We start from the raw sequence: 24954 nt of genomic DNA, 5'->3' as shown, positions 1-24954 counted from the left end.
AATTCATGCATCCCAATTCACAAACCAAGCCATCGACAATAGCTTTCCAACCAAATCCAAAACAGATATATTCATAATCCAATTCAGAATTCGAAATGACCATGCTTCAATTCACTACAACAACTTTAAATCACAAATTCACACCCAGAAACAAGTATAGGAAATGAGATTGATATTACCTTTAAAGTCTGAAGAGAACTTGGCCGATTTGAGCGTTGGTGATGAGATCGGCTTCGTCTATTCCATTTGACGGCATAGAGGATGAGAAGGAGAAAATGAGAAGAGTTTGTAGGGTTTTACTGTTAGGTGGATATTTAGATTAGAAGGAGGACAAAATTGAGAATTTGAAAAATTCATTAAAAGGCTATTGTAGCATCTTCCGTGTTTTTCCAGAATCAGCTTTGGAAAGCGACCGTAGAGCTGCTTCTCAAATCCTGTTGCGGGGAGAATCAGATTCTCCTAAAAGCATAAAATTTTTGTCTCACCAAACACCATGTGATTCGCCCGGACTCACTTTTGACCCCAAAAGCAGCGCACAAATCGTTACCAAACTAGGCCTATATCAAAATATAATATATATATTTTTCCGAAAATCCCATCTTCGATACGTTCTCAATAAATTGTAAAGTCTCAAAAATCTCATTTCCAAATAAATATTCGTAAAAAAATATAATTCCAAGAGAATAAATACTCAAAAATCAAGCATGAATATATTTAAAAATAAATTTCCACTCATAGTAACTGAGCTATGCCGAGGGTCAGCTTGAAGCCTCCTTCACTCGAATCTCCTCACCTCCTATTAAGAGACATTAAAATTAATTACCACAACCCGATATAATTAATAAAAAGAATTTAACCGCTTCCACTCGCCCAAATCCGATACACCTCAACCAAAAATTCCTCAACTTCACCAGCAACCTCCATACACTCATCAAAATATTCTCGAGTCCTAACATTGAAGGGTCCCGAATTTATGAGCCACTACCATCCATTTTTACGGATAAATACAGAAAAATAATTGCCCAAACAACCTCAAAACTCCTCCAAAATTTTACAAAATTTCTTACACCATCCTCGACCATTAAACGGCTCAAAAACCCATCAGAAACGTCTCCGGCACGACGGTAACCGTCCCTAGCGCCGCCGGAAGTCGCGGCCGGCCGCCCGTATTCCGAGCACCACTAATGACCACCAAAATTTACCACAACAATCTAAATGATATTTCTAACAACTTTATAGTTCATAACAACAACTAATTTTAAGCCTAAATCGTCCAATTTCATCAAATCCGAAAAGCCCAATTTCAAACCCTAGAATTTCTTTTATGCGATTCTCCTAGCAGAAAATGATTTGGGTTAAATCCTTTGGAGGGTTTGTAGTATGGAAGAAGACCTTCAAAATGAGATAAGAATCTCACCGATTGGTTTCCGGAGGAGGGAGTTCCGGTGATGTGAAGTTTCGGCAAAATGTGTACTATTGCGGGAACTTCTGGGATTCACCGCTCTCGAACGGTAGCGAGATGGCGGGTGGCGCTGCCACCAAAAGTAGACGCATCAACCTTTCAAACGGGACCAGTGCGCTGGTCTGGAGTGGCCAGATGGCAGAGATCTGTGGCCCAAAGTTGGTGAAAAAAACACTATTTTCGGGAGAAAATCTGGGCTCGGTGAACAGTACCTGACCCAAATTTCTGATTTCTCCCCTTTTTTCTCTTTAATTCCCATATTTATACTATTTTCTAAAAATGCCCAAATACTTTTTTTTTATTCGTAACTTCTTCATACGAACTCTGATTTAGGTGCGCCGCGTGTCCATGAATTCATATCAACGAGCCTTATAATTTTCGTGAATGAAGTTTTCCCAAAAATCTTATGCATCAAAAAGTTAACTTTTAGAATCGGCACACTTAATACGACTGTCGTTCCGAGTAAAAGGTAAAAGTATAATCGCAACGAATTGAAAAAGATTCGGGGCGTATCATTACCACTAAACTAGGGTCCACTTTATCTATTGCATCAACTTTCAGTTCAACTTCCGGTTCAAACTGGTCATAAAATGGGTCAGGAGGCCCAATTTAAAAGCAATTTAAGAATTTGTGCACCTGAGTCGACGATCACTACTAGTCTAGCATTAAAACAAAACCCAATTTACTAGATTGCTTGATCATCACATACAATTCTATCTTAAACCTCTCCACCTGATTTCTTAAACCTTATGTTAGCATCTTCACATCTCACTATTCATTGTATAGCAAAATACAATTAAATATCTCATAATAGTTTGGTTTACAATTAAGTTACCTTAGTGTTTTAGTGAGCAAATTAAGACTAAATACAAATCAGAACAATGTTTTTTCAAGTTGCCTTCTGTTAGCATCTTCACATATCACTATTCAATTGTATAGCAAAATACAATTAAATATCTCATAATAGTTTGATTTACAATTAAGTGACCTTAGTGCTTTAGTAAGCAAATTAAGACTAAATACAAATCAGAACAATGTTTTTTCAAATTGCCACGTGTCATGAAAATATTTACTCTTTTGCCATTAATTGCTACCACTACTGACTGTGAAGCAAGCTACAAATGACAATTTGAAGCTACTTGGCACTGCTAATTGAGAAGCAAATGCGGCTATCGATTAAGAAGTTAGTCGTGAATGCTGATTGTGAAGAAGGCTGCTATTGTCGACCATTAAGGCTTGCTGCTATTGCATGCAGACCGGTGAGGTTTGCAACTAAGGTTCAATTCACTATTATAGTGCTACTAGGGTTTAGTTCACTGCTCCAATGTTCTTACTGAGGACCTGAGGTTTAAAACCACGAAATGACGAAACTCCATCCTCTACTTTAACAGATACAACATCATAATTCTCCCCAATCACGCGACTTTAGTGATAATAAGCAACCTAAAAGATGTAATATTCAAACACAATTAGTGGAATCCCGTGAAAACTAGACTGAAATGAGTTTTATTTGACCTGGCCTGCGGACACTCTAATCGCGCCTCCAATCTGTCATGGGCCTGAGTTTGGGTGCCACTTTTTGTTGGGCCCGAATTGGGTTCCATTATATTGCCATCGAAGGGTTTCCAATTGGATTGTCACCAAATGTCCCTTAAGAAGCCGATTGTGGATTTATTTTGTACCAGTGTGTGAGATGTTAATATGTTTCACGTGCAAACAAAATAAATTAGGTTGCACGTGAGGATGTGTGTTGGAGATGAGAGATTCTACATTTAAAAAGTGGCAAATAAAATACAACTTATAGGAAGTTAGATAATACCCAATGTTATTAAGGCCTTTGTGAAACTCAACACCTCTAAGATAACTAAGTAGAGATAGTATCGACGTGGAAAACGAAGTTAGAATCAGTCGCTTTTGTACGTGGTATCAAGTTATTATCATCTCAAGGAAAAACAGATGCACTCCTTGTTGGCAAGTTATATGTGATTTTTGTATTTCCACATCACCCTCCTAAACAAATTCTTTGTTTTCTATGATCAACGTATTCGATAGTTGTTTTTATTTTTGCTTCACTGTGTCAATTTCTGAAATTTCTTTTATAAACTCACGGCCAATTTCCTCACATGAGTAACTTTTCCATAGCAATTTCGTTATCCAAGTTTTTAACTTCTAAGAGAACCTTTGATGCTTCTCGTTCTTCTAATGGCCTGAATGGAGCTGATAGAAGCATTTTATGCTATGATTTTATTGTCCAATTCCTCATATTTTCTATGTTATTCTCTTATCTATTAACATTTTGACTTACTTTTTGACACGACCCGCCTCAAAATTTACCCTAATATCGAGGCATATCTTGCGGGACCACTATCAATGGAGATATACCGAAAATTTCAGCATAGTCTCCCGTGAAAATAGCCAACCCTACCTGCACAAACATGACACTCCCAATATCTCAAATCCAACCTCAACACTTGAAGCCACCATGCTCCCCAATATTTCAAAACTCCACAACCCCTATAATTCAATAATTCAAATAACATTTTATATGTATGTTGAATTACCAAAATAGGTACATGTAATAATTCAGAAAATTAAAAACAAATTAAATTATCAAAACTAAGAATTTATTTTTAGAAACAATTAAAATAAGAACATGTACAAGGAAATTTAAATTAGTATATATTTTGATGGAAAATTAAGTGAGAGATTCAAACAATTAATTAATTCCTTAATTTTCACTAAAAAAGATCATGTCTATTTTTAGAGTCCCAAACAAGGTAATTCATAGAAAAGAATTATGATTTTTCATTCTTCATTAAATTTCATCTTCATACATTCTTAACAAAGAAATGTTCATCTTCTTCAAACAATCAATTCATCCCTTTCTCTTATATATATATATATATATATATATATATATATATATTTATATATGCTCCAGCTTTCGTGATATTTCTGAACATTACATCGCCTCCTAGGTGGAAAGGGATATCATAACAGTCTGCTAGATCTCTTCATGTGTCCCTCCCGTGTAAAATAAATGTGTACTCCCATATTCCCGAAACCGTCACGTCGCGCTAACGGAGAGGGTAACAGACTTTCGTGACATTACCGACATACCACATCGCCTCTCAGGCGGAAAGGGCTTGGGTGCACTACTTTGGGTAGCCACCGACACCATAAGGTGGAATATACATACGCAGTGTTAGCATCATCATCATCATCATCATCTCATATCATCATCATTATATCATATCCTCTCATATCATCATTGGAAAACCCCATATTCAACAATAAATATAATTTGCCTATACCTCGTTGATTCTAATAGACCAATTGAGTTGATAAGGCTTGCCTATACCTTGTTGATTCTAATCGAATAGCCCAGTTGATAGGACTTACCTATACCTCATTGGTTCCAATCGAATAACCGAGTTGATAGGGCTTTCATGAGAAAAGAACAATAACAAATTACTATGTAACATTAATCAAAGAGAACTTTACTATAACTATAACCCCAAAACCGATACAAGTATTCAAAATCATATCCACCATCAGTTGATGCTAACACATAGCAACCAACATTAACCGAACTCACAACGTATTGCTCATCATCCACACAAGTAAAATAACCTATAATTAATCTAAAAAATAGTGGTTGCACCCAAACCTTAATCAGGCTGCCTACGTACCTTTTTGAAAAGTGATCAAGCCACTCGTAGTTCAACGCATTTAAATGACTAAAAATAATACCACATACGATTACCAACCGTCTATATCAAAATAGAATATATATACTTTTCCGAAAATCTTATTTTCGGCAATTTCTCAATAATTCGTAAATTCTCAGAAATCTCATTTCCAAATAAATATTTGTAAAACAAAATATAATTCTAAGATAATAAATACTCAAAAATCATGGATGAATATAATTTAAAATAAATGTCCACTCACAATAACCGAGCTACACCGAAGGTTGGTCCGAAACCTCCTCGACTCGAGTCTCCTCACTTCTTGTTAAGAGACATTAAAATTAAATTACTACCACCCGGTATAATTAATAAAAATAATTTAACCGCTTTCACTCGCCCAAATCTAATACAACCTCAACAAAAATTCCTCAACTTCACCACAACCTCCATACACTCATCAAAATATTCTAGGATCATAAAACCGAGGGTGCTCAATTTTAATGACTGAGATCTCATCTCTTTTACGATTAATTCGGGGAATCAATCGTGTATTCCACCTCAAAACTCCTCCAAAAATTCTATACAAAATCCAACACCGCCCACATCCATGAAACGACTCAAAAAGCTGTCGAAAACAACTCCGGCACTGCGGCAGCCGCCCGTATTCTGACCACCACCAATGACCACTAAATTTTCCCACCACAATCTAAATGACATTCCTAACAACTTTATAGTTCACCACAAAGTCCAAATCCGAGCTTAAACACTTCAATTTAATAAAAACTGAAAAGCCCCAATTTAAACCCTAGAATTTATTTTCTTCGATTCTCCTAGCACAAAACGAATTTGGTTAAATTCTTTGGAGTGTTTGTAGTATGGAAGGAGACCTTCAAAATGAGACAATAGTCTCAACGATTAGTGGCCGGAGGAGGGAGTTTCGATGAGAAGAAGATCGGCGAAAGCGTGCACTGTCGGGGAAACTTCTGGGCTTCACCGCTCCCAAACAGCGGCGAGATGGCGGATGGTGCTGCCACCAATCGACTGACGACACTGCTAACTATTGAACGGGACCGTGTACCGGTATATGGTGGTCGGACGGCGGAGATCCGGCGGCCCAAAGTCAACGGTCCGGGAGAAACAAAAATCTGGGTTTTTTCTCCTTTTTTCGGTGAACAGTACCTGAATTTCTGATTTTCTCCCTCTTTTCTCTTTAATTTCCTTATTTGTACTATTTTCCAAAAATTCCCAAAATACCTTTTTTTATTCGTAATTTCTTCATACAAACTCCGATTAAAGCGTGCCGCGTGTCCACGAATTAGTATCAACGAGCCCTACAACTTTCGTGAATGAAGTTTTTCTGAAAAACGTATGTATCGAAACGTCAACTTTTAGAGTCGTTACACTTAGTACGACTCTCAACATGGGAAGAATGTAAAAAGATTCGGATCGCAACATTCTCCCCTCTTTATAAAAATTTGGCCCTCGAAATTTACATACCTGACAAAAACGGGTGGGGGTTAACTATTACCTTCTCTAAAACTCGAGTTCCCAAGCATCCTTCTCTATTTCATGGCTCATCCACCGTACTCAACAAGTGACATCACCTTCATCATGATTCTAAACACTTACTCCATTCGGTCAAGGATCTGAACCAGTTCTCCATCTTTCTAAATGCCCGCCATATCACAGATGTCTCCCAGCTTAAACCTAATCCATTATCGAGTGCATTGCTAACTATTACTGGCTTACCCTTCTTCCAATGCCACTGAAAATGTGCAAAATCTTTTTTCTTGGATTCATCCAACCTTTGGACTAAGCAAATAGTTATCATCAGAAACTCTAGAAGCTACTCCTTATAACTGTAGCTACTTGAGTGAACATTTGTATGCACAAGTTTCACTCGTGTCAGGCAGAAAAATGCGACTTGCATTTATATTCCATGTCTTTTAGCTTCACACAAATTCAAACAGTCTCTAATGATTCTCTTTATAAAATCTTTCCGAAGCGACAATCCAGAAGGAATGTTACCCTCAACATTTCGTCTCACGAGGAATAACCAAAATAAAGTTAACTCAATAGTCTATCCGTTATGATCTTTTAGCCTCTAATGAAAAGGACACCCGTCCATAAAGATCATGACCTCTCAGATCATAACGGAATTGGCAAGCGGTCCCACCATACTACGATCTGATGAAAATGAGTCACAAGACACGTGTTGTAATACGTATTGAAATATGTACTACCCTTATTACTCTACACAACAACACCCCGAACTACTAATCTCTCGATCAGTATAATGCTTACCATAGTTACTTCCTATGTTGCACGGATACGGCAGTCAGAGGCGTGTCACTGTATCCGACACGTCCCGACATGCCGATACGACAAGATACACCTTTTCTCCGTATCGGACCCGCCACGTGGCGTATCGGAAAAAGTTGACTTTTGGATACGTTGACCGACACATTGACCACGGCTCCATTTAAAACCTAAAAATCGCATCACGTCATGTCGCAGCCGTTCTGCTTCTCCTTTTTCCTTGCGACTCCTCTTCTAGTCAACACTCAGCAACGAAGCGTCGGTCTTTACTCGGCAACGGAGCTTCGGTCTCTACTCGGCAACAGAGCTTCTGTCTCTGGTCGGTGACTCCTCTTCAGGTCACGGTGGTGCCTTCTCTAGTCACGGCAGCAGCTTCTCCCTCTCCTTACGACTCCTCTTCTGGTCAGCAACGAAGCTTCTGTCTCTGATCGGCAACGAAGCTTCTGTCTCTGGTCGGCGACTCCTCTTCTAGTCACGGCGGCAGCTTCTCCCTCTGTCTCTGCCTCTGCCGACAGCTCTGCGTAAGGTAATTCAATTTTTTTTAAAGTTTAGATTAAAATTGGTTTATGTTTGATCTGGTTGATCATTGAATGGGTGTTGAATTGTTGATTGTTGAACTGTTGATATGATTTTAATGGGTAGTTGGGTAGTGTTTGATAGCTCAATTGGGTACTGGGTAGTGTTTGATAGCTGAATTGGGTAGTGTACTAGTGTTTGATAGCTCAATTGGGTAGTGTACTAGTGAGGCCGAATGATATCACAGTAATTTTTCTTTTAGTCCAGTTTCTGTTTTCTGTTTGCTTTCATATTCTATTTGCGAAAAAAAATAATAATCAAGTTTCTATTGTTTCAGAGGGACTAATTCTCTATAGCAATTGTAAAACCAGCACCTTGACCGTATGGATCGATTGTTTGTCAAATTGTATTCATTTTTTTTCTTGACCGGGTTTACCCTTTATGGGAAATTTGATATTCTTACATGTTGCTTGAGTTCCTGTACTGAACAACAGACTGATCGAATGATTACACCGATGCAGGGATGGATAATGGAATGATACTTCACAGGAAATACATATGTAAGAAAGCACTAGCCATACGATATTGTAACGTTATATATTCTAGTTGTGCATCTATATATGTTTCAAATGAACAGAGTTGCAATTTCATTCATAGATTAAGGTTAAATGCCTTAAGAAAGACTCGGTGTGATATACAATGCACTTGAATTTTGATTGATGGATCCAGAGAAAAATTGAAATTACAGGGTGGGTGCTCTTTCAACATTTCCAGAGATCACAGTAAGCAAGTTGTTGCCAAAAGGATCACTGAGATGCTTTGATAGGTTTTCAACAGGACCTTCTCCAGTGACATAAGCTTGGATGAAGAAACCGAGCATGGAAAACATTGCAAGTCTACCGTTCTTAATCTCCTTCACCTTTAGAAGTGCAGCCTGGTCGGGGTCTTTTCCGAGCCCCAACGGGTCAAATGGACCACCTGGGTGAAGCTTGTCCTCCAAATCCTGCAAAAGCATAATACAACAGTTGAAATTTTGATTGAAGGCTACATATGTAAGTAAGCAATAACAACAGACCAACTTTTTCTGATTGTGATATGATTAGCTTGTACACCGAGATATTTAAGTAATTCAACTAACATTGAAGAGATGCAACATTCTGTTCTTGGTTTATACAGTAAAATTGATTAGATAACGATCAACTGTGGTTTAAATGTGTAGTTATTAAAGGTCATGGAGATAGTGCGGATTTCCTAAGCTATCGATACATTTTTATGACTTTTTGAGAAGTTTAATTTAACTACATTATGAATACTTTGTAGTATGATGTTAAACTATGCACTTTGTCACTTGCATTTTTTGACTATTTGATGTTATTTCTTAAACATTGTTATGCAATTGATAGATTTTACAACTTTATAATAGTATTGTTAATTTATTTTATGTATTAACAATATATATAAATATTTTTTATTTACCGTGTCGAAAGAAGAGTTTTTCAGATTTTCCGTGTCGCCGTGTCGTGTCGCCGTGTCCGTGCAACATAGGTTACTTCTCTACAACAAAGCTGAAATCATCAGAAATTGCTAAATTTCGACAATATAATATGGATCTTCACTATCGTGTTACCGCATCTACAAGGTACAATCTCATAATTCAAGAAGAAAAACATATCGGTTACTCAAGAGTGGTACCAACACCTATGTCTTGGGCTTGATAACTTGCTCACTTTATCTGTTGCCGAACCTTACTACGCTTGGTAGGTATTGTACAATCTCTTCTTTCGTACTGGTCAAGGAAATTTTAATGCTTCTTTCGTAGGCTGGTGCTTCTACCACATATTGCTACAAACATTCTAAAGGCAAGGACATGCGTGCTATGTCCACGACTGGACTTCCTGATCTCCACCCATTCCTAGAACGAGTTAATGTAACATCCTAAATCGTGGCGTATGAATGGAAAGAAATGTCAACATAATACCAAATGGAGAAATATGCAAGGCTCTCCCATTAGATTTACCGATCATAAAGAAAGGTAGGTGATTTGGACCTCTAAATCATTATTTTTAAGGTAATGTCCAACTCCAGTCTCTGGTTATTAACAGAACAATGCCCTGCAACACATCTATACTACACATTTAACCTGACACGCCATAGCTCATACCTCATATCACCTATATCTCGAAATTTGCGCCACCTTAATTTTTCTATGGCCATCCACCTATATCCAAACTCTAAACACAACGATCACGCATGCACCAAAATATCTTCCTTAAATTTCTTTCCTTCCAGAAACACACTTTTCCCAAACATCTTATTCTGATAACTACCCAAACTATGAACCCCTTACTTGTCCAATTATGTGACGTTGCATTCAAAGCCAAATCAGAAAATCTGCCTGTGCAGAACAGTCAAATCGACAAATCATAGCATGCAGCTCACACAGTGTAAAACTATGAGTCATATATCGATGAAATGCCATTTGAGTGTACATTCCAAAGCTGTTGGAATTACATCAATATCATTTTTCTAGAGAACGTTATATATGATTTAGTGAGTAAAGGTCAATCTGTCTGAGATTCACATTGTTGATCAAAAGTTATATTTCAAGGCCCAGACCACTCCAAGCATCCCATGGACGAATTTTAAATTATAATTCTAATATATAGAAGATTATGGAGTCAGTTTATGAGGCAAGCAAGAGAATCCTATAAGGAAGCAAAGTATGCAACTCTAGTTTGAGAAGGAAATTTGTAACTCTATAAAAAGGGGTTCTCTTCTGGCTCTTCTCCTCTTCTTCTCCTCTCTGCCCTATGGGATAATAAACTATGTTTCTTCTGAAATCTTCTTGTTAGGGACGAGTTTAGAAACCTCGAATATGTGATAAACATGGTTTGATTTTTGGTTTTGTTATTATTAAGTTTTTGAAGACGTTTATTTGGTTTTGTTTTATGGAGAACTATTGCTTGTTTATGTTCATTATGAACTTGTGAGTGAGGTTAGAATTAGGTTCACTGATCTCCTAAACGGTTAGATGGCATTTTCAAAATAGTAAAACCTACAGGACAATAGGTGAAACCAAATAAAGAGGATTGCATGCTAGGTAGGAGTTTACACACTAGTTTTGCATACTTGTTCCAATCAAACATCTATTTTATTTAAGGTTTAGGGTAATTCATTGAAGGGATAACGTCTACACCTAGATTGGTTATTCTAAAAGCTAAGTAACAGTGTGTCAGTTTGCTCTACTATTTGTGAGAAGTAATAAGAACTTAAGCAGTGCGTTCACATTTTGTTCTTGATTGGAACATATTATTGACCTAATAATTGGAACCTAGGATTTTACATATATTTTGAATGTATTCGGTGGTGGACAACTAACTCCCTAATCTCATCTTCATCTGATCTTTATCAAGTTTATTTGTATTGTTTATTATTGTTTCTTGTTTTCTTTTCATTATAATCATAAAACCCATGATTCATTGATCTAGTTAGTTTGGTTTAATTACTTATATATATGTATATATAGCGTAAATTGTGAAAGTACCCTCAATCTCTAGCATCAAAGGATCCCTGCTTATTCTATATTATGATTGACAATTTTTTATAGGGTTAAGTGAAAGGGCTATTCTTGCGTTATCAGGAGTTGATGATGATTTGAGATGGCAACAAAGCTTCATAGTAGATATTGGTGTTGGTGAAGTTAACGTAAGCTGAAGCATGCATTGGTGTAATTTGTGGTTTGCAACTTGCTACTTCTTTAAATATCTAGAAGATATATAGGATTGAGTAAATCACACCATATAGATTGAGATCATACCTTTTTTTTTCTCGAAGATGATGAATACTTTCATTCAGACTGCAAACAAAGGTCAAGGAAGACCCCTACACGTCCACCCACTACCACCTTTTCAGGGTAGGCAAGGATTCATGGTACATGTACCAAAAAGATACACAGTAAGCCACCTACTAATTAAGCGATGAAACACCAAGCACACATAACTCCATGATCATCATGGGATATAACAAACCAACAAAGAAAAGAAAAACCAAGAGTTCAAGCAAACAAAACAAAAAAAAAGACAAAATGAAACGGAAAAAAACTGAGGTCGAGCCTCAGGCCTGCTTCTAGATCGAGCATAAGCATGAATTATAAGACACCTCTTGGATCCCAAATCCAAGACTTGGTAGACACCCATCGAATTACATGGGCCCGAATCATGACCCAAGTCCAGACAACAAAATTGGGCATTCTCAGGCCTTTGGGCTCCTCAGATCTGGCAAGATTAGGCCATAAAGGTAGGTCAGGGCCCAAAAGAGATGGGTTCCCGAACCCACCCTAGCTTGGAACCTAGATCCAGACAGAAAATGCATGGCATCGCTGCCAGTGCAAAATTCTTGATCTTGCAGAGGAGACTTGATGACGATCATGAAAAAGGCATTGTCGTCTCTACTCATGGTTGCGTACCGGCACTGTGGTCCACGCCCAAACCAAGCTCAGCATCACTTGACATAGTTGATCAATCTCAACCATTCCTTTATGCCAGCCTTCAAAGTTTATCGATTCAAAATCCTTGAGTCTTGCTCGTCGTGGTCGGGCTCGGCCATAGATGTTTTCACCAATAAGCACTCGTAAAAAAAACGACCTATCCGGTGATGGGGATGATGGGAACCATAGTTGCTCGATTCGCAATGCCGAGTAGGTTAGGGAGATGGAGAGGCCACTAAAGAGTGGTGGATTCCAGTCTCATGTAACAAAGTGCTACGATGCAAGCAACCACGAAGGTGCACTTCAGCACCGAAGAGGATGGCGTCTAGGATTTTTCTCATTCCTCATGTATGACTTTGGCATTGAGATCATACTTTTTTATGATTGGAAAAGGAAAGAGAATTGCTGACAATTTTTTCTTCTTCCTCAACATATACAGTTTAAAAAGCAAACATAGAAAGCAATAGAAGCCCTCAACCGTGAACACATGCACTCCAAAAAAAAAATCTAATGCAACGCATAATTGGAGATATTGAAAGTTAAGAGCATTAAACAAATAAGCATAATGAGAAACAAAAGAAGAATGAAAACAAAATACACAGAGTCGTCTCTTTCCTCTATTTCCGCAATCAATTGTATCCTTAATTTGGTTAGCTCTATCTCTGTTTGTTGATAATGAACCAAACTTTGCAAGGTTGATGATAATTAGAATAAGAGAAAAATCAACGAAAACAAAGCGCAAAGCAGCCCATCAACTTACAAAAGGGAGATTCAATTTGACAACATTGAGTGGAAAAATCGAGAGAGGAAAAGGATGGAATGAAGCAACCTAAGCGATCACTATAATAACTCGAAACAAACCTCCCTTCTTCTTCCACCTCATTCTATCTGTGACCTCTCTTTTGCTCTCACAGAAATAGTGAGAAATAGATGAAGAAAAGAGTGTGTCTTGTTGCAAGAACGGGCATGGAGGCAAGATAACACAGGATGGTATTGGTAGTCATGTAAATCTCACTATTATTAAGCCAATAGTCCATAGACTCACTAAATTATGAGCTAAAATGGACCTAAAAACTAAAATGTTTCATTAATGTGCTTTACCAAAAATGATTTTCGTATTGAACAAAATTACATAAAATGATTATATTGAAAACACATAAAACAAAGTTTTATAAACTTGTGCAATAGATAACATGTGCGTCACATGGTTACGAAACTAGTAATCTTAAAAAAGGGGGATTCTTATTGCGGTCTTGTGAAAAGTAACACTTTCAGGTGATTTAATGTTTAGTAAAAGTAAATGTAAACTATTGAGAAAACTAGGCATTCTTACAACGGTCTTGTGACCAGTAACACTTTCAGGACCCTTAATGTTTAGTAAATAAATCATCAGTAAAAGAAAAAATTTAATATGTATTGTCTTATATAGGTTGTTGTACTGTTAACCTTTAATCGAAAGACTAGAAACACAGCGTAGACATTCAACCCCTTTATGCACTTTCTTTATAGTTTCTACATTTTAGCTCTCAATAATCCATGTTTCTAACAATTATCCAATGTAGAAATATGCATACTATGACAAGTGACTCATATATTAGTGAATAAAATTACTTTGTTATTCACTATCTACTATTAGATTATTTCTTCTACATAAGAAACGACTTTTTTTTATTACAAAAAGTGGTGGGTGGGTGAGTTATGACTCCGGGCGGGGAGCAATATAAGATATAGCCCTTCTCGAATGGGTGTTTTTCATAAGCTGGGGTTCGAACCAAAGATTTCTTTTACCAAGAGTATCTTTGCAACGTCAACCTCACTCGCACCGTAATATGTTTCCACTAAACAAACCTCGTTCAGTAGAAACCACATTTTCTTTTAGTGATGTGATTTGATCATATATATGGGATATTTATTTGCTGCTAAAAAATTGTTAGCCGTCAGTATTTTTCACGTAATGAAAGGAAGAAAAGTTCCCACTCCCTCCCACTCCTTTCTCTTCTCTTCATCTTCTGTAAATGCAGAGACACATGGACAATTGAGGAGGTGGTTCATGTGAGGTGTCACTCTTTCACTCTCTCTTCCTCTCGTGATTTTGGATCTCTCTCTGAAAATATCATGGCAAATTAGTATCTGTCACACGACGTTGTGTCCTTTTATACCGAAAGATCTTCTTAATAAACAACAAAACAAACCAGTACTGATTCTTGAAACCAATCATTACCCCATTTTGATCTTCTCCCATCTCTCCCTGATTCATTCCATTCATTCGGTCACATCTCCATTGTCCATTGTTACAGGTTGAGTTTCCTCTTCATTTCATTTTCTGGAAAGAATTAATAATATTTGTTTGGTAAAAAAGGGTCAAGCGCGTGCTTCTTGTTCACTCCTCACTCTTTTGGGTGCTCGCTCAAGAAATGGTGATAAAGTCCATGATTGAATGTTAACCGTTTTTGCTCTGATTTGGGTTTTGGGCAGACTCGTCGAAAATGGTGGAACTTGGAATCGCCAAGTCCGGCAAGCCGGTGAGTGTGGGCTTCAGAATACCATACTACACTCAGTGGGGCCAAAGCCTTGTGGTCTGCGGCTCCGGACCGGAGCTTGGTTCGTGGAATGTGAAGAAGGGTCTGAAGTTGAGTCCTGTTCACGAGGGTGATGAGCTCATATGGTTTGGCACCATTTCTGTCCCCAAAGGGTTTGGATCATGCGACTACAGTTACTATGTTGTCGATGATGAAAGAAATGTTATTCGATGGGAGATGGGAAACAAGCGTCGGATTCTATTGCCTCAGACCATTCAGGGAGGAGAGGTGATTCACTTCCATGACTTTTGGCAGGTACCCTTTGCTCTCGCTTTTAACTTTCCATTCTCGAACCTCTCTTTTCCAATCTGATATTGCTTTGCTTATCCTATGTTGGTCAATGTTTCAGAATCTGTTTTTTTTTTGGTTCCCTTTTCGTAGTTTTCGTAGCCTTTCGGGCTACAATTAACAACATTAGTGCTGTTGTATGATGAATCCTCTGTTGTGCTCCTATCCAGGTTGGTGCTGATGCACTTCCTTTCAGAAGTGCCTTCAAGGACGTCGTCTTTCGTAAGGAGTGGAGTTTGGAGATTGAGAAACCTCTAGGAGTCATCCAAAATTCATTGCAGAATGATGGCAATTGTACCCCAGTTGAACTCTCTGGCTAGTGGCTACTAATAGTATAATGTTGCATTTACAATTTGTCCGTCATATCTAATTCTGATATATTATGCTGACTCCTGACTGTTTACAGATTCAATTCTTGTCCACTTCAAAATTTGTTGTCCGAATATAGAAGAAGGAACATCGGTAAGAAACTCTTGTGTAGTAGATTGTTCATATTCATCCGGAACTATGCTTATTAGTTAGTGATGTATTAGTTTGGAAAGTCTTATGAGGTCCGTATATGCAGATTTACATTATTGGTAGCAGCTCAAAGTTGGGGAATTGGAAGGCACAGGATGGGCTTAAACTAAGCTATGCTGGTGAATCAACTTGGCATGCAGACTGTGTTTTGCCAAAAGGGGACTTCCCGATGAAATATCCTTTTGGACATGTAACGGTTATAAGTTTAATGCTGTCTTTTTTATATTCATTTGATTTTTATATTACTACAATTTTGTTTCTTGTGGCTATTGTTGTCAAATCACCCCTACACTCCCTTCTTTTAATCTGTTAACATTCTAAAGTTGTCTTCTTCGTCTATGTCCCTTTTCCTTAATAGTTGTTCCACATATAAGTACTGTAAACTTAGCAAAGGGGGAAACATTTCTTCTGAAACTGGTCCAAACCGCGAAATTGATCTCGACTCTTCAAGTAGGGAACCAAGATACCTAGTCCGTTCAGATGGCATGTTGCGAGTAAGCTTGTATTGACCAAAATTGATGTTCATGTAAACAATCCATTGCTCATAGAGAAAATATTATAATATATCTGAGTAGAAAATGTATTATGTTGTAATTGTCATAATATTCTGTTTTGTATGTGTTAGGAAATGCCTTGGCGTGGTGCTGGTGTTGCAATCCCAATGTTCTCTGTTAGATCAGAAACTGATCTCGGTGTTGGAGAGTTCCTTGACCTGAAATTACTTGCTGATTGGGCTGCAGAGTCTGGCTTTCATTTAGTACAGCTCTTACCCATTAATGATACATCTGTATACGGAATGTGGTGGGATTCATATCCTTACAGGTATGTCAATACATCAAATATATGACTATTAAATGTGTTCCTGATGTTAGTGGGTGTTGTTTAGTGTTGAATTTAATTTTGAAGCATAAAAATTGCTGGAAATAATGTATTACGAGTCCTGTAGAAAACTAGATCCTGTTTACCAATTTCATCCTGTCTAGCTTCCTAAGCAAGACAGTTATACTATGTCTGGAAGGACGAATAGATAGACATGTCACAGTGGAAGAGTGAATGGGAGAAGAAAGTTGCAATTATCCTTCATGTAATAGGTGGAAGGCAATGAAAACAGAAAGAAAAAGGGTGTAAGTGTTATTTTGCATATTGCCTAATCAGTGTTTGGTAAAGGGTAATAAGTTGAAAAAAAAAATTATATTAAAATGATGTTTATGTTTCCTCCTGCCACCTGATTATCCCCTCCCATCAGACTTAATACAAGTTATACTGCCTTGTGCTCTGATTCTTACTGTTCAGAGATTAAAATGCACATTAATATAATAATATTAATATCCTTCTCAAGGTCTTGTATTTAAATGATTTATGCCTTTCAATCTTCTTAATTTCTTATTATGCAGCTCCCTTTCTGTATATGCATTGCATCCTTTGTACTTGAGAGTACAGGCACTTTCAGAAAACATCCCCAAGGATATCAAGGTGATTGATCAATGCTGTTTATTCATGTTCAGGTGTTCACAAAATAATCTATTTCCTGTACTGTATAGAATAATTGATGCTGATTGATTAAGTTTTCTTACCCTGAAGAATGATTCAAATTTCATATTAGTTTATTCTTTGTCGGAATTTTTTTTTGTTCTTACAGGTAGAGATTCAGAAGGCAAAGGAAGAATTGGACGGAAAGGTAGTTCCTTAAGGGATTAAAATTTTCCTCATATCATCATGGATTATTATTCAAATCTTCATTTGAATGACAAGTCATTGGAAAGCTTTAGCAGCTGCATGACGTTTTGTTTTGATACAACAGTTGATATGCATATTATTGTTTGCATATTTCTCTCTATTTAAAAAATAGCTAAATTTCTTGGTTTTTGGTTTGATTATTTACGTATTGATTTATTTTTTAGGTATTTATTTTTTGCTAAATGCTTTTTATTGTTCTGGTATGTAAGAGCATCACTCTTTTGCAATTTTGGGACTGATGATGTATTGTGTGCGTGTGTGTGATTGGTTTATATGATTCATCATGTGATATTCAAGTCAGTAGGCTTTGCCTGCAGTTATATAAGGTCCTCCTTTGAGGCAAACATTGTGATAAGCATTATTACTTAGTTATGTCTTTTATATTTATGTTTTTCCCTCTAAAATTGCTCTGAACTTCTGATATCAAATAATGTCTCAAAGGACAGATTTCGCTTTTGCTTCACCCAAATTGTAGGAATCTGTGATGACTGCGTGCTGTTTCAAACCAATGAATACTATTAACAATTATCATTGGCATAGTAATGATGGTGATGCTAGTGAGTAAATCTGGTATTTAATTAAATATATTTTGATTTTTGTTTCTAGGATGTTGATTATGAGGCTACCTTGATCACTAAACTCTCAATTGCAAAGAAAATATTTGCCCACGAGAAGGATAAAATTCTCAGCTCCAATTCCTTCCAGAAATTTCTTTCTGAGAATCAGGTTCCCGCCTCTTCGTTTAATTACCCAACAATCGCTAACTTTTATTTTCTTACAGTTGAACTGTCTGCATATTGACTTGAATTAATTGAACATATTGGTCATTTCATCTTGAACTGCAAGTTCTACTCTGAGTGCTGCTAATTATTGGTCATAGGAATGGTTGAAACCTTATGCGGCCTTCTGTTTTTTGCGGGATTTCTTTGAAACATCAGATCACAGCCAATGGGGTCGGTTTTCCAAGTTTTCAACAGAAAAGGTGATCATCCTGCCATAATTTTCTATTATGTTGGGGTAATGTGAGGTTTTTTGTTCAAATTTGGTGTTTTCTTTTCAGAACAATTCTGTCATGGATCCGTCAGTTAATAAGTTTTACTTTATCAAACATATTTAACATTTTTCTTCCTTTTCTTACAGCTAAAGAAACTCATTTCTGAAGACAGCATTCACTATGAAGTAATTTGCTTCCATTATTACATCCAATTTCATTTGCACATGCAGGCAAGTACCATTCTGTCTTGTAACAATGATTATAATCTGCACTTAATCATATGCATTGATTGTTGAATTCTTTGATAAATTCATGAACTACAGCTGTCGGAAGCCGCAGAATATGCAAGAAAGAAAGGAGTAATTTTAAAAGGAGACCTCCCTATAGGTGTTGGTAGAAACAGTGTAGATACATGGGTCTATCCAAATTTGTTTCGCATGAACACATCTACTGGTGCTCCTCCAGATTATTTTGATAAAAATGGGCAGAACTGGGGTTTCCCTACTTACAACTGGGAAGAGATGGCCAAAGACAACTATACCTGGTGGCGTGCTCGATTGACCCAGGTTTTGGAGCCTTCCATTTTCTCCAACTCTAAGTCTATCACCTTTATGCTTATAGCATCCTTTTCCTGAATTTTGTGGGAGATAAATATAACTTCTCTCTTTTTCAGATGGCAAAATACTTTACAGCTTACCGGATCGACCATATATTGGGGTTCTTTCGTATCTGGGAACTTCCAGAGCATGCCATGACTGGTCTGGTTGGAAAATTTCGACCATCCATTCCTCTAAGTCAGGTACACTTCTATCTCCCTTAATCAAAGTATCAGTTTGCCACTTTGCCCAGATGATAACAAAGGCCTCAAACATTGTTACTGTTAATCAATAAACATGTCTTTTCCAGAAAATTCCCTAAAATGACACCTAAATGAAACCAAAGTTACAATGTCTGTTGAGAAAGTGATTATTTTGTGATCTCCACTGGCGTTTTTTTTTGTCTTTAATTGTGTTCTTAGTTCTGAAAGAATGCTTCTGTGTAGGAAGAACTTGAAAGAGAAGGCATATGGGACTTTGATCGCTTGGCTCGTCCATATATCCCACAGGAGATTTTACAGGTTAACTGCACTTTTACAGTTTACTGCTTGTGATACCAGTATGACAAGCTAAGATACTAGTTTCTTTTTTGACTTCAACCTTTATGTTATGCTTCTCTTTATGTGCCATAGTTTCTGTTTATTCCAACTTTAGTTTGTTGTTTCAGATTAAGTTTGGAGATTCATGGATGTTCATTGCTTCAAATTTTCTGAATGAATATCAGAAGAACCGCTATGAGGTGAAATTTGTTCTTGAACTTTTAGTTATGTTTTTGCATTGATTATCAGTCACCATAGCATGTTTAGAATTTTATTTAATGTCAATGCACTTCAAAGGAATGTGGACAAATTTATATATTGATAAAATTCTATTGGTAAATGTTAGTGGTTCATGATGCTACTGTAGAGAACTATAGATAATTTAAAATTGTTAAAAATAACTGCTCTTAAAGCATTTCCTAGCACAAACAACAGTGATATATGGTAGCTTGTACGTCAACTTGTCACATTTCAGAGCAAATTTCAAGCTGCAAAACATGTTTAATGTCTTTAACAGTAGTAAGAAACCAGTCAGATTTGTTAGTTTTAGCCTTCATTTATTTCAATTATTAGAGGCATGGCTATGGATATTTTTCTTTCTCATGTTCGGCAAGTGCAGCTTTGGTAAATAATACTTTCCACAGGTAAAATGCCTAAATTGGAAGGAAATTTAATCCCCACCCTTCGCATGTGATTAACGCCTTTAGAGCAGGATGTAATATGAAAACATCATACTCCAACTCTGGGACTTTATTCGATCCAATTATAGAAGCTAATCACAGGTAATAGTCAGACAGAATGAGAAGAGTCATAAAAAAAAAAAAAACTGTAACGAGATAAGATCTAAAGAAGCTTTTGGAAAAGCTCGAAATGAAAACAAGGAAGAAAGAAACACAACAAGGACTAAAGTTCCTAGCATAAACATTGCATAAATGTCTCCATCCATAAAACCCTAGAGAGTTCCTAGCAGACACAACCCAACTTTGAGACGGAAAGGTCAATATGATTTAACTACAAAATGCGACAGAAATTGTTTTGTAAAAATCCTGCAAGTATTCAAGAGAGGGACCAGAAAGCTCATGCCATATTGAGAGACATAAAAACTGTTGTCAAATTGATTAGAATGGATAATCTAAAATTATTAAAACATGTTACACCAGACCGTAACACAGATACATGGTTCAGCAAATTCCACTATGTCCACAGGGCAGTCCTCGTTAAACTGAATTTTATTTTTAGTTTTGTTCCTGAAAGGGTAGACACTCTTATACTAAATCTCTAAGTGATACATTAATTTCATCACTCAAGCTGGAGTACTAAAATTTAGGTAATCACAAGTGATAATATAAGGGAATAAACAAAGTCAGCTATATAAAGAGGAGTCTTTTTCTTAGTTTTCTTTACTCTAGGATTATTTCATTTCTTGCTCAATATATAATTGACATTTCAATTTAGGAAAACCTTTGGCATGTTTGTTGTCTGTTTCAGCTTGACATTTAAAAATTTGAAATACTGGAAAAACTTTGAAATTCTTGAGCTGTCTGAGTTCCACTAGTTCTGCGTCATTTTTATGTGCTAATGATACTTCTATTATATTTGTAATGGTATGATGAGGCACTTAAGTTAATTCTGTTTTTTCCATTCATGATGACTAGTTTAAGGAGGACTGCAACACTGAGAAAAAAATTGCTTCAAAGCTGAAGTCATTTTCAGGAAGTTCTCTGTTGCAGGATGAAGATCACATTAGACATGAGCTCTTTGATATTTTACAGGTAGGATCTTTTAAAGTAATAAAATGATTAATTTTATTCTATACCCGGAAAGTACAAACATGTCTTGTATTCGTGTACCTCTTTCAAAGCTTGTGTTGTGTCTTAAAGGTTTTAAAGAGCCTGTGCACAAGAATTATATATGATTAATTTGGATTGCAGAACATAGTTCTCATTAGATCTCCAGAAAATCTGAGGAACTTCTATCCTCGCTTCAATCTCGAAGAGACTTCAAGTTTTAAGGATTTGGATGATCACAGGTATGTGAATTTTTGTATCAGGAAAATGAGTATTAGGCATTTAGCTTGTTTTTTTCTTTTAAGTTATACTAATCAGGAAAACCAATCTGTTACAGTTAAAATCAACCCCCAATTTCTCATGTCTAAATGATCTGGCTTGTTGGTACTTGGCACTCTGTTCTGATATCAGGAGTCAATTTTTGCCTTTTTCTTTTTGTTATAATTTTCAATGATCAGGGATAATATGTGGTTACTGTTGGGTTTCCAGCCCATGTGTTTTTCCTAAGATGGTTTCTTAGAGTATGGTGTTCCGGTAAGGATAGGGAATCCTTATTGATGATGGTTTACTTGTAGAAGGAGGAGGCTTTATAGCCTACCACTATTAGGAATAGGATTCCTATTTGGTGAGGAAACATGTTTGTCCTTATGGCTATATAAGGAGGGATTATGCTCTAGGTTTAGGCATCACAGAGACAAAGAGCATAGTGTGTTCCATTCTCGGTTAGAGGGTGAGAGAGGGCAGAGAGGAGAAAGATAGGAAGAGAAGAGAGTCCTTGTTTCCTTAGTCTTTCTTGTGTACCCATTATTAATATAGTGGAAGTGTGTTTCTGTCCGGTGGATGTAGGCAAAGCTATTTGCTGAACCACCTTAAATCTGTGTTCTTGTGTTCTTTTCTTTGTGGTTGTTTCTCTTGGTTTGCTGTGCTTGTTCTGTTTCTCTGACTAACTTGTTGACCGATTCACTACAAGCTGCTAAAAAATTTCTCCAGCATTCTTGTAATATTTAATACTCGTATATATATGATTTGGCAGTTCATGGTTCATAGCAAAAATACGCAAACAATAATCATTAAAAGGCAGATGATTTATTCTCAAAACAGAATCTCTTTCTTGTTCTGAAAGTTTTCCATGGTATGCAGCAAGAATGTACTGAAACGGTTATACTATGATTACTACTTCCATCGACAAGAAAATCTTTGGCGTGAAAATGCATTAAAGACACTGCCTGCTCTGCTGAACTCATCGGATATGCTAGCTTGTGGAGAAGATCTGGGGCTTATTCCATCTTGTGTTTATCCTGTATGTCTGTTCCACCCAAACAAATACTATAATTCCCAGCCTAATTCTAGTGGTTGGTGTTTGTCATGCCTTTTTTTTATATGATATCTATATTCCAATAAATTTGTGACTGGTTTTGTGGATCAGGTGATGCAAGAACTGGGATTAATAGGTTTACGCATTCAACGTATGCCTAGTGAACCTGGTCTGGAGTTTGGCATCCCTTCTCAATACAGTTATATGACGGTAAGTATTTTACTGTCTTTGGAGTGACATTAAGATTTTTGGGCCGAGTCTTAAAGCATTCTTGAAGGTTACCATACAGAAAAACCAACACAGTGATGAAATACTTCAATATATTTTGTGTTTCTCGGCATAGAGAATATGAGATTGTGGACATTCACTGTTATTTAGTTCAAATGCATTTACTTTAAATCTTCAACTAAAATGATAATTTCTAATTAATGTATTCACTGTTATTTAGTTTCTCATTTGAATATGTTAAACTGGTTAATGGATTTTCAGGTGTGTGCTCCATCATGCCATGACTGTTCAACGTTACGTGCTTGGTGGGAAGAAGATGAAGAAAGGAGGCAGCGATATTTTAGCAGTATGGTCGGATCTGATTTGTTGCCACCCAGTCGCTGTGTTCCAGAGATTGCAAATTTCATCATAAGGCAACATTTTGAAGCTCCATCAATGTGGGCAATTTTCCCTCTACAGGTATCGTAATGGACAATCTTAGTCTGCTTTCCTATATCCTCAACTGGAGATTGAGCATTGAAACTATGTAAATGTAACTGAGATGGGCCGGGAGGACAAGTATCATATTGAACTTGAATCCTGCACTTTGTTTGATTGGTAGGATTTGTTGATTTTGAAAGAGGAATACACAACACGCCCTGCGAAAGAGGAGACAATCAATGACCCCACAAATCCAAAGCATTATTGGAGATACCGTATGTGAAGATTATTAGTTTTCAGGATATCATTTAGTTTCGATTAATGTTTCCAAATCTGAGAACTAATTATTTTGGATTACTGACAATTCTGTTGCGTACTCAGGTGTACATGTGACATTGGAGGCTTTGATCAAGGATAAAGAGCTCACATCAACCATCAAAGACCTTGTGCTTGGAAGCGGAAGATCACATCCGGGGAAACAAGCTGAGAAACAAGTAATTGAGAAGAAGCAGATTGACTCAAGTGGCCAAGAAAAGGCTCAAGTGGCAACTCCACTGAATGGAGGGGTACTGCAGAAGGAAGCTGTGGCTGTTCCTAACTAATATATATCATGGGCTGCCAAGTTAATTAAGGTCATCGTAGAAACCTATGTACTATTCAACCAAGGTCGCAATGGGAGCCGAAAATTAGCTGACCGTCAACAACAATCGATCTGCATGTTGCTTCGCAAAGTTTATAATCCGTAGTAGACACATGAAACTAAGAAGCATTGAATAATAATGTAGTTGCCAATTCGTTGCCAAAATTTTAGAACTGGTTCGGCCCAATTTGTTCATCCTTAACACACTCGATTTTACTGTTCACACATCGTCTCCATGTTAAGAGCCAATCAAAAAGTAAATTTAAAGGGTAAACTTGTAAACGCAATATTGCAGTAACAGAAAATTGGAGAGGGTGTGAATTGCAAAATAAGGTGTGTTCTATCAATCCAAATTTATATGTTCAAGATACAAGCGGGATGTTGGGGTTGTCGCTCATAATGATTAAGGTTGTAAATGAGCCGAATATTAGGTTGTTTATGTTTGGCTCGTTTTCATTTGATCGAGTTCGAGCTGGGCCAAAATTTGATTTTTGTGCTTCATGTTTAAGTTCGGCTCGGCTTAAAAAAGGTCGAGCTGGGCTCGGCTTAAAAAAGCTCAAGCTGAGCTCGGGTTGTCTCATTTTATTAGATGAGATCGAACTTGAATCGAGTTAGTTTGAACCATACGAAATAAATTTTAAAATTTAGAAATTAAAAAGAAAATTCAAAATCTAATGTCATTGCATCACACAAAATCTCTTTTATTTGTAATAAATTAAAAATAACAAATCAAACTCGTTATAGAACTTAAAGTCTTTAATTAATTATTTTAAAAAGAAACATTTCAGCTATTTCGAACTAATATTATATTTTTAATATTATTTCTTATATAAAAGT

The 24954-nt window shown here is 36.8% G+C and overlaps 2 protein-coding genes across 3 annotated transcripts; one reads left to right on the top strand and one right to left on the bottom strand.

Annotated features, from left to right (window-relative positions):
- Positions 1–8731: 8731 nt before the first annotated feature.
- On the bottom strand, positions 8732–12444 carry LOC126804064 (chlorophyll a-b binding protein CP26, chloroplastic-like). The gene is made up of 2 exons (XM_050531832.1): positions 12325–12444; positions 8732–8992 (listed from the first exon to the last, which is right to left on the bottom strand). The coding sequence occupies exons 1-2, from the start codon at positions 12442–12444 to the stop codon at positions 8732–8734; spliced, it is 381 nt and encodes a 126-aa protein (XP_050387789.1).
- Positions 12445–14478: 2034 nt separating this feature from the next.
- LOC126782473 (4-alpha-glucanotransferase DPE2) lies at positions 14479–24304 on the top strand. 2 transcript variants are annotated; one of them, XM_050507738.1, is made up of 23 exons: positions 14479–14772; positions 14951–15309; positions 15513–15636; positions 15749–15804; positions 15908–16039; positions 16233–16355; positions 16487–16683; positions 17256–17334; positions 17501–17539; positions 18205–18324; positions 18479–18580; positions 18739–18822; positions 18916–19158; positions 19266–19391; positions 19635–19709; positions 19856–19927; positions 21383–21499; positions 21659–21756; positions 22655–22814; positions 22941–23039; positions 23319–23516; positions 23659–23752; positions 23859–24304. In XM_050507738.1, the coding sequence occupies exons 2-23, from the start codon at positions 14962–14964 to the stop codon at positions 24077–24079; spliced, it is 2907 nt and encodes a 968-aa protein (XP_050363695.1). In that variant the 5' UTR covers positions 14479–14772; positions 14951–14961; the 3' UTR covers positions 24080–24304. The 2 variants fall into 2 exon arrangements, with proteins under 2 accessions (XP_050363695.1, XP_050363686.1); XM_050507729.1 differs by having other exon boundaries at positions 15513–15657.
- The last annotated feature ends 650 nt before the right edge of the window (positions 24305–24954 follow it).

The sequence above is a fragment of the Argentina anserina genome, chromosome 1 (assembly GCF_933775445.1).
Source record: "Argentina anserina chromosome 1, drPotAnse1.1, whole genome shotgun sequence".
NCBI classification, from domain to species: domain Eukaryota; kingdom Viridiplantae; phylum Streptophyta; class Magnoliopsida; order Rosales; family Rosaceae; genus Argentina; species Argentina anserina.
Note: the sequence above shows the minus strand (reverse complement) of the source record. Positions and strands in the feature narration are given on the sequence as shown.